We start from the raw sequence: 10,644 nt of genomic DNA, 5'->3' as shown, positions 1-10,644 counted from the left end.
AAATTGGGCATAACTCACTTAACAACCACCTTGCTTAGCTATAGAAATTCTGGCCCAAATTGTGGTCATAAGTCAAGGACTATTTGTATAAGGACAGAAAAGATTAAACAACCACATTTATTGTGGCAGTGTTTTTGCTGATAGATTCTTGCTATGTAGAGTTTTATATAATGAGGGGGACTCATCAAATTTGTAGATAACACCAAACTGGCAGGAGTAGCCAACATCCCAGAAGACAAACTCAGGATCCAAAAAGATCTTGACAAACTTGAACAATGGGTCCTATCCAACAAAATGAGTCTCAATGTCGAGAAAAGCAAAGCTTTACATTTAAATCAAAGGTTTAAGTACACATTAAATGTCACCTGGCTCAAAAACAGTAACTGTGAGAGGGACCTTGGAGTCCTAGTGGACGATCACTTGACTATCAGCCAGCAGTGTGCAGCAGCAGCCAAAAAACTAATACAATCCTGGGTTGAATAAACAGAGCCGATGACATGGTTCCGAAAGAAAGCAGATTTTCAAAGAATTTTGAGGCTTTTTTCCTCTAAAAGAATCTTTTATTATTCTGCATAGCTTCGGCACTAACAAAGTTAAGCCAGAAACTGAATCCTCCCTCCCCCAAGCATCTGTAACAAAGCATAACTCACTCCTTCATTTTACAGTCATCAATCACATTCTCCAATTAATGTAAAGTGTGAGGTGCCCCTCCTGTTGCAGCTGAGCTGACCTTGGCCACACTGTGCCCAGACATTGTTATGGTTAACTTGCATACTTTCCCATCCCTTAAACTACTACTATCTGCCTTAACTCTAGAAATGCTATACGGGCTAAATAAAACAGGTTTGCTTCTTCATATATGGCAAGCAAGAACATCCGATGTTAGCAGTCTTGACATCCGGCCCTCCTTACAAAAAGGACAAACCCTGGAATATAAACATAAGTATAGGTTAAGGGTTATTTTTCGGTTTGTTGGGGTATTTAACATGAAACCTTTTGACTAATCTGTCAGCTTTCACTTCACTGGACTTCACCCAGGTGGCTTCAGACAACGGGTATCCCTTCCATTGTACTAAGTACTGTAATTTCCCTCTAAAGATTCTGGAATCGAGAATACGTTTCACCTCATAGTGGGTTTGTCCTGCCACTACGAGGGGCCCAGGTGCCTTCTTTGGAGGAGGTCTTAAAGTAGAGCCCCGATAGGGCTTCAACAAACTACAATGGAAAACTGGGTGAATCTTCCCTAACAGTTTAGGGAGTTTTAGTTTTACTGTGACCGGGTTGATGATCTTTACTATGGGGAAAGGCCCCAGGAATTTGGGTCCCAGTTTCTTGCTAGGCAATTTGAGGCGTAGATATTTGGTTGACAGATAGACCTTTTCTCCAACTTGGAATGTCCTTTGGGGAGCCCTCTTTTTATCAGCCTGCTTCTTATAGATTTCAAAAGTCTTTTTCAAAGCAATTCGGGTGTTTTTCCAAACTTCTTCCCATCCCTTCACCCACTGATCAAGTGTCTGGGAAGCGGAGGGCAACTGAGGATATTCAGGTATTGGGCTGAACTCTTTTCCTGTGGCCACTCTGAAGGGCGTGTAGCCGGTGCTGCTGTGCACAGAATTATTGTACGCCACCTCTGCGAAAGGGAGGAGATCAGTCCAATTCGTCTGTTGGTAAGAGACGTAGCATCTAAGATATTGCTCCACCATTTTGTTAGCGGCTTCTGTGGCCCCATTGGTGGCCGGATGAAAAGCAGATGATAACCCTTGAGATGATCCAATCAATGTAAGGAAATTTCTCCAAAATTTTGCAGTGAACTGCACCCCCCTGTCCGAAATTATTCATTTAGGGGCGCCATGCAGTCAGTAGATATGTTTCAGGAACAATTTGGCCAGTCGTTGGGCAGATGGAAGTCCTTTGCAGGCGATGAAATGAGCTTGCTTCGAGAATAGGTCTATTACAGTCCATATGACAGTATTTCCCCTACTTTCAGGTAGGTCTACTACGAAGTCCATAGCTATTTCTTCCCATGGTTGGGAAGGGTTTGCTACAGGTTGCAGCAACCCTGGGGTTTTCCCTGGGATTCTTTTCATTGTGGCACATATAGTACAACTTTTTACATAGTTTTCCACATCCTTTTTTAGCCCCGGCCACCAGAATTGCCGGCGGGTGAGGTGTAGGGTTTTCAAATATTCAAAGTGTCCAGCCTGCTTTACATCGTGGCGCTTCTGGCAAATATAACTTCCCCCCTTTGTAAGCCAAGCCATCTCTGCATGTTAGGGACGATTGATTATCTTTGAACCATTGGTCAGTGAGGAGCTCTCGTTTTATTTTCTTCACTCCAGGGTCATCAGGACTGGGGATCCCGCGAGGCATAAGTTGAGCGGCAGTTTGTGGATTGGGAATAATTGCCTCGTTAACCTGCTCTCGTTCGCTTTTGTACTGGGGTAACCGGGATAGCGCATCAGCTAGAAAGTTCTTTCCTCCTGGTATGTACTTTAGAGTGAAGTTGAAGCGGTTAAAGTACTGTCCCACCGTACTTGCTTTGGTGACAATTTGCGGGGAGTTTTCAGTGCCTCCAGGTTTTTGTGATCTGTCCATACCTCAAATGGCACCTTGCTCCCTTCTAGATAGTGTCGCCAGTTCAATAGAGCCCACCTAATTGCAAAGGCCTCTTTCTCCCAGATTGCCCATCTTCGCTCGCTCTCAGTGAATTTCTTAGAGGTGTAGGCACAGGGTTGCAGGATCCCATTTGTGTTCTTTTGAAGTAACACTGCTCCAACCGCCACATCGCTGGCATCGGCTTGAATCACAAAGGGTTCCCCTGGGCAGGGGTGCTTTAGAACCGGTTCAGCGGCAAATAGTCTCTTTAAATTCTCAAAAGCTGTTTGACAGCTCATTGTCCATGCTAGTGGTTGGCCCGGTCGTGGCTTCCCTCCTCCTTTGCCTGTTTTGAGTAGTTCCGTAAGAGGTAGGGCAATCTCGGCAAAAGAAGGGATGAATTGACGGTAGAAGTTGGCAAAACCCAGAAAGCTTTGGAGCTGTTTGCGAGTCCTTGGGGGCTGCCATTCGATTATAGTTTTTACCTTGGCTGGATCCATTTCAATACCCTCATTGGAAATTCGGTAGCCAAGATAGTCTAATTGGGTTTGGTGAAATTCACATTTTGACAATTTGACATACAGCTTGGTATTCAATAGTTTCTTTAACACTTCTCTCACTAGCTTTATGTGATCAGTCATATTTGAGCTGTATATTAGGATATCATCAAGATACACCAAAACCCCTTTGTACAAGTGATCATGTAGAACCTCATTAATCAGCTGCATAAATACAGCTGGGGCCCCCTGTAGTCCAAATGGCATGACTTTGAACTTATAGCTCCCCATAGGACAGTTGAAGGCAGTTTTCCACTCGTCTCCCTCTCTTATTCTCACCCGGTAGTATGCCTCTCTTAGGTCTAACTTAGTGAAGACACTCCCCTTAGCCAGATGGGTCAATAAATCCTTTAGGAGGGGGAGGGGGTATTTATTTTCCACTTACAGCATTGAGTCCCTTGTAGTCTACGCAGAGACAAAGAGACCCATCTTTTTTCTCTTTGAACAACACAGGGGCTCCCACGGAAGATTTGGCCCGTTCAATAAACCCCCTCGCTAGGTTCTTGTTCACATATCGCTGCATCTCCTCCATTTCGAGGGGGACATAGCATACATCCTCGGGCGTGGGAGTTTGGCTCCGGGCACCAGTTCGATGGAGCAGTCATTGGGTCTGTGAGGGGGTAGGGCATCACATTCTTTTTCACTGAACACCTCCGCCAGGTCCCGGTATTCCTTGGGGATGACTGGTTCACCTGGAGGTAACGAGGTGGCCATGTGCGCTCACTCATTGGGTGGCCTAAATTGCCCAGCAACATCTGTTGAATCAATGGGAGGATCAGGCCCTACGGGTAGTCTCATAGTTCTCATTCCTTTCTCCCACCAGATAAACGGCCTCCATTTGTCTAACCAGGCTAGTCCTAGGATCACCGCCTCAGTCATTTTTGGAGCCACCAGGAAGCGAATAAACTCCCAGTGTGCACCTATCTCTAGGCATAAGGGTTCAGTTACCTGTGTGATGAGAATTCCTCCCATGAGGGAGCCATCAGCCTGTTCAAACCTCATGGGTTTGGAGAGTGATTTTGCTCGTATGCCCAATTTCATAGCAAAGGGTAAGCTAATAATACATCGGGTGCATCCAGAGTCTATTAGCACATTTAAGTTTATTTGCACCCCTGATTTAGGGATTATAAGTTTGGCAGCTAGGGAAAAAGACGGGATTTGGCGACTCACCATTGGGTCGTTTTCCCCTTCGTCATCGCTGTCAAGAGGGGGTAGAGCAGGAACAGATCCAGCCTTGGCTCCGGTATCCTGCTGCGCAGAGGATGCGACTTGGGCAGCCAGTTCTTGGTTGATCCAATTGGATTTCCCTCTGGGTGGTTGCTGATCAGGTTTCTTTTTTGCTGCGTGTCTCGGTCTGCTCTGCTGTTGAGGGTAGGCAACTGGGCAATTTGCTGCTCGATGTCCCTGTTGTCCACATCGGAAGCATGCAAGTGGTGGCCCCACAGGCGGTCTGGGTCTTTCGGTAGACATAGTTGTTGGGGGTCTCCAGGGGGTTGGTTGTCGTCTGGATCGTTCTGGTATTGGTTCAACTCCAGGAGAGGGAGGCTTCTTATAACGAGAGAGCTTAACATCCAGCTTCACGGCCGTCTGGTACCACTCCTGCAGCCGATCAGGTACTTCTCGATAGAGGCAAGCCTGAGAGAGGTGATCATCTAATCCCTCGATGAAGTAATGGATGAGGGACTGCTCAGGCCACCCTTCTATTCGACCTGCTATCTTGCGGAATTCTCGCACGTACTCGCAGGCCTCCCTGCTTGTTTTATTTTGTGAATTTGTCCTGCTGCTTTGAGGCCGATGGATGGGTCTTCAAATCGTTCTCTCAGTCCTAAGAGAAAGAGATGGGGATCTTCCAATTCGGGGGCTTGCTCGCTATATAGATTGTTCAGCCATTCAGATGCTTCTCCCTCCAGGTTGGTCGCAATGACGTCAACCATGGCCCCTGGTTCCGGATAGAGATAGGCCCAGCGATTTAAATGAGAACGCACTTGGTTGAGGAAAAAAATCAGCTTCTCTGGGTCCCCATCGAATGTTGCTTTGAAAGGTGGTGTGAATGCAGGCTGCTGCGGACCCCACCTGGGTTGCTGTTGGCCCCATCCGGCCTGTCGATCCCGTTGCTGCGGGGCCCTCTGCTGCTGGGCAGCGGGGGCTGGTGGTGCCCCCAGTTGCTGTTGGCCCCACCCGGCCTGCTGACCCAACGGCTGCGGGGCTCTCTGCTGTTGAGGTGGTGCCCCCAGTTGCTGTTGGCCCCACCCAGCCTGCTGATCCAACAGCTGCGGGGCCCTCTGCTGCTGGGCAGCGGGGGCTGGTGGTGCCCCCAGTTGCTGTTGACCCCACCCGGCCTGCTGATCCAACGGCTTCGGGGCCCTCTGCTGTTGACGTGGTGCCCCCAGTTGCTGTTGGCCCCACCCGGCCTGCTGATCCAACGGCTGCGGGGCCCTCTGCTGCTGGGCAACGGGGGCTGGTGGTGCCCCCAGTTGCTGTTGGCCCCACCCGCCATGCTGATCCCACAGCTGCTGGGCTCTCAGTAGTCGACGTGGCGCCCCCTGCTGCAGTTGGTCCCACCCTGCCTGCTGATCCAATGGTTGCTGGGCTCTCTGCTGCTGGCCAGTGGGGGCTGGGGGTGCCCCCTGCTGCTGCAGGCCTCCCAATGGTGGTTGTGCAAGCGGGGGTAGTAGTAGTCTTCCTTGCTGTTAGGCTGCAGGGGGTGGTGACGCCCTCTGCTGCTGTAGGCCCCTCAATGGCTGCTGGATATGTTGGGCCTCTCTCGTCTGCAAGCTCACTGGCTGTAGCTCCCCTGGCTTTGGCACTAGCCCGAGCTGTTGCAAGTCCTCTATTATTTGGTGTAGGCTTGGAGACGGCTGATCACTTATCTGTGGAATTTGCTCAATTTCACCTTGCTGCAGGGGCCCCAGGCTGGGGTCTCCTCTCTGTGTGGGGCTAGAGGCTCTGGCAGGGGTCCCCAGGGGTTGAAAAGCCAATTGATCTGCAAGGAAGGGGCTGGGGGCCTCTCTCAATGGGAGTTGCTCTTCGCTCCGCACTTCTAATTCTTCAAATCTCTCTGCTAGGTATTCTAATGACCCACTGCAAGCTGCAGGTGGGTATTTCCACTCACCCGAGTCTTCAGCGATAGATGGCCGGGCAGCTCTCCATTGTTGGGAGGAAGGTGATATGTAAACATCCCTTCGCCGTGACTCACGCTCATCTGCTGGCAAGGCTGTGTGGAAACTTCCGGAGCCTTCGCTCGGCTTGTCCCAGTCTGACGACCAAATCAGCTCTCCTGATAGTTTTGGCCTTGCTCCCAGCTGTGGAGTTTGCCAGAGTTTCTTCTCCACTGTCTGGGTAGCTGGCCCTTCCCTTCCTGGAGAAGCTGCTGCTGCAGCTCCTCCTGGAGAAGCTGCGGCTGGGGGGGTGCCGGCCTCAGGCACTTCTTTCTCTTCCATGGTGAGATCTTCCCCAAATCTTTGTCAGCTATCCCCGTTAGCTTAGGGATAGTGACTGGGGTAAGGGACCCCTAAATGAATTTAAAAGTTTGTGGTTTCTGGCTTGATGACATGGTTCCGAAAGAAAGCAGATTTTCAAAGAATTTTGAGGCTTTTTCCTCTAAAAGAATCTTTTATTATTCTGCATAGCTTCGGCACTAACAAAGTTAAGCCAGAAACTGAATCCTCCCTCCCCCAAGCATCTGTAACAAAGCATAACTCACTCCTTCATTTTACAGTCATCAATCACATTCTCCAATTAATGTGAAGCGTGAGGTGCCCCTCCCGTTGCAGCTGAGCTGACCTTGGCCACACTGTGCCCAGACATTGTTATGGTTAACTTGCATACTTTCCCATCCCTTAAACTACTACTATCTGCCTTAACTCTAGAAATGCTATACGGGCTAAATAAAACAGGTTTGCTTCTTCACATATGGCAAGCAAGAACATCCGATGTTAGCAGTCTTGACAGCCATAGAATCAAGATCACGCGAGGTATTAGTACCACTTTATAAAACCCTAGTAAGACCACACCTGGAATACTGCAGCCAATTTTGGTCACCATACTACAAAAAAGATGTTGAGACCTTGGAAAAAGTTCAGAGAAGAGCAACTAAGATGATCAAAGGCCTGGAGACTAAAACATACGAAGAATGGCTGCAGTACTTGGCTAGTCTAAAGAAAAGAAGAAACAAGGGCGAAATGATAGCAGTATTCCAGTATTTGAGGGGCTGCCACAAAGAAGAGGGGGTCAAACTATTCTCCAGAGCACCAGAGGGCAGGACAAGAAACAATGGTTGGAAACTGATCAAAGAGAGAAGCAACCTGGAATTAAGGAGAAACTTCCTGACAGTGAGGACAATTAACCAGTGGAACAGCTTGCCTTCAGAAATCATGGGTGCTCCATCATTGGAGGTTTTTAAGAAAAGACTGAACAGTCATTTGTCTGAGATGGTATAGGTTCTCCGACTTGAGCAGGGGGCTGGATTAGAAGACCTCCAAGGTCCCGTCCAGCTCTATTCTATTCTATTCTATTCTATTCTATTCTATTCTATTCTATTCTATTCTATTCTATTCTATTCTATTCTATTCTATTCTATTCTATTCTATTCTATTCTACTCTACTCTACTCTACTCTACTCTACTCTATTCTGTTTCTATCATGGACATGGCCTTTAAGAAGGATTCAATTACTCTAAGAAATGGACAGTTTGATTATGGAATTAAAAATCACATTTTAGGAGCAGTGATAGAAAGAACAGTATACAAAAAGGCAACTGAGTGGGAATATGATACTCTCTGTTCATATTGGAAGGGTATCATAGAGAAGGCCACAACAACTCTTTCTTTATCATTCTAGAAGACACGACATGTAATAACTCAGTTAGTGGAAGGCAGATTCTGGTTCAAAGTTGAGAATCTCCTCTTAAGAAGAGCAGTTTGACAGTGCAACCAATTACCTATTGAAGTATTCAAGAAAAGCTAGATAGACTTTTGTGGATTTTAATTTGGATGCTTGCCCTGAGCAAAGAGTTGAACTGTCATGGTTCTGACAGATGAAACTCTTCAAAAGAACTTCAAGGCATTGTTTACCTTAAAGAATCCTTTATTCGAGAAACAAAGTATCGGCACTACATAGTTAAAGCCAAAAACTAAATTCCCCCCCCCCGGGCATAAAATAGCAAAGCACAATTCCCTCCTCTAATTAACAGTCATAAATCACATTCCCCAATTATCTTGAAGCACGGGCTTTCTCCCCAGCTCTCCAGCCCCCCAAATCTTTATCAACTCTGGGCACAATAACCTTGGAGTCCCATGGCTGAGTTATTATTGTTATGACTAACTGGACTCTTAGCCAATCCCCCCTCCCAGCATCAATTAACTCTAAAAGCGAAAGAGAAAAAATGGCTACATTTCCATCTGTTGTCAAAGCAAGAAGTGGCTGTTCCATTCTTATTATTTTATGGGAGAGAAGAAAGTATTTCAAAACAGTGTCTGCAACTTTCCTTTGGAGGCATCCTTGGATTTTCGGAAATGAAATTCAGAGAAAAATAGAGTTGACTCGTTCTTGCAGTCAAATTAAATGACTACTGCTTAAATTACAGTTTTAACATGGCATCTGGCAAATGCGGCACAGATGGATCTTGTTTAAATCTAAGGAAATACATTTTCAATTAATTTATTGTTGATATATTTTAGTCAAATAATTGAAAAAAGACATCATTCTGAAAAATATATTCAGCAATGACATTATTCCAGTAATTTACTGTATGATCACAGGTTCTTCTACCTTATAATATTTGGAATAGTAAATTGTGGCAGGATATCTGATCAGGGAGTGTAATGGTATTCTGGACTGAATGTGTTTAATATACCATATTTTTAGAGAGGGAGTATTATTTGAAAGTTTCCTCCAGCAGCCTCTCTATTAAATTTGAATGAATGTCAAAGAACGGCAGAGCATCCACTTCCATTGCCAAACTTGCAGTTATCCCACTGCGAACGTGATGCTGCTGTAATATCTTCAGCATGTTTTCTTCCTAAATAGTAAAACAGACAGTACATTTTTTAATTCCCTTTAAAATGTAGGTTTTTACTTTAATAGATGAAAGTGCTCAAAGTCAGGGATTTATTTTAATGTTTACTGCTTAAGTCAGTGGTTCTCAACCTGTGGGTCGGGACCCCATTTGGGGTCGAACGACCATTTCACGGGGGTCGCCAAACAACACAGTCCGCCATTTTTTTCCCCTTTTCCTTAGCTGTGCTACTCCCTTTTAGTCTATTGGCTTTTGAAAGCCAGTAGAATAGACTGTTGAATAGAGTCTAATTCTATTGGCTTTCAGAAGCCAATAGGAATTGTCCAGGCTGTCTCTGCCCTGCTGAGCCCGCCAAAAGTCCCATTCTGCAACCGGTGCTGCATCAGTTGAGTAGTCCTCGACTTACGACCGGTTGAGTAGTCCTCGACTTATGACCGGTTGGGGGTCGCGGCATTAAAAAGGTTGAGAACCACTGGCTTAAGTAAATTATAAGAGTACCTTGTTAAGGAAGATGTTATTTCCTGTTTCCTACGAGACACATTCACATTAACAATAAAATAGCAATAGCACTTAGACTAATATACTGCCCTATAGTGCTTTACAGCACTTGTCACTCAAATGTTAAAATGAATTTTTTCGCTATCTAATTATAATAATTTGGAAATGTAGGAACAGAATCCATTTCTATTAGACTGTTTTCAGTGTCTTTATTAGAATAATATTATACTAGAACTTCCAAGCTAATGTTTATAGTGTTGACATTTGGCACCATAATTTCAGTTTATAAAATAATCTATAATTACCAATGCCCTGCTTTCATAGTAAAGTGGTTAAAAAAGTAATGAATTGAGGAATAAGTTGTAAAATCTGTCTGAAGTCAAGGTATGGCAGAGAGGATAAAAAGCATGAAGCAGTGAAGTTAAGTCCAACAGGGTCAAAAAGATGGATCAATGATGTTGCATTTCCAGATGGTATTGGAACATTGAAAAATAAAGAGAAAGAGAGCAAATGACAGGAGAAATACCGTTTGGAAAGGCAACATCATTAATATTATGATTCACAGTCATCTTAATGACTGAGACTCCAAGTTCCAGATCTGTGTTCTATAACACATATTAATCTTAATACATTACATTTCATCGAGCCAGTTGCCAAATGTCCGAATTTTGATCATGTGTCCACAGGAATGGTACAATGGTAAGGGTGAAAAATGGTCACCTTTTTCAGTGCTGTTGTAATTCTGAACGATCACTAAATGAAAAGCTGTAAGTCAAGGACTACTTGTACAATTCAACCAATCTAAAAATGGGTCTCTGAAAGGCCCTTCTCTCGCGAGTTGCCTGGATGAAAGAGACAGACATCCCCCCCCCCTATTTTTATTAGAATTAAGTTGGAGTTTAGTCAGATTTAGTCATGGCAAACGTTCTTGATATGCTCTACAAAAGGCAACTCAATTTCAATAGCTACGCAGCAATT

At 45.4% G+C, this 10,644-nt stretch overlaps 1 protein-coding gene across 3 annotated transcripts in view; it reads right to left on the bottom strand.

Moving 5' to 3' along the window:
* Positions 1-8,443: 8,443 nt before the first annotated feature.
* DGLUCY (D-glutamate cyclase) overlaps positions 8,444-10,644 on the bottom strand; it is a 29,140-nt gene continuing 26,939 nt past the window's right edge. For all 3 annotated transcript variants that reach the window (XM_039346943.1, XM_039346944.1, XM_039346942.1), the window contains one exon: positions 8,444-9,171. In XM_039346943.1, coding sequence (XP_039202877.1) covers positions 9,028-9,171 — 144 coding nt within the window. In that variant the 3' untranslated portion in view covers positions 8,444-9,027. The remainder of the gene's footprint in view (positions 9,172-10,644) is intronic.

This window comes from Crotalus tigris, unplaced genomic scaffold (genome assembly GCF_016545835.1).
Source record: "Crotalus tigris isolate CLP2741 ecotype Arizona unplaced genomic scaffold, ASM1654583v1 scf7180000018040.1558517, whole genome shotgun sequence".
Taxonomy (NCBI): domain Eukaryota; kingdom Metazoa; phylum Chordata; class Lepidosauria; order Squamata; family Viperidae; genus Crotalus; species Crotalus tigris.
Note: the sequence above shows the minus strand (reverse complement) of the source record. Positions and strands in the feature narration are given on the sequence as shown.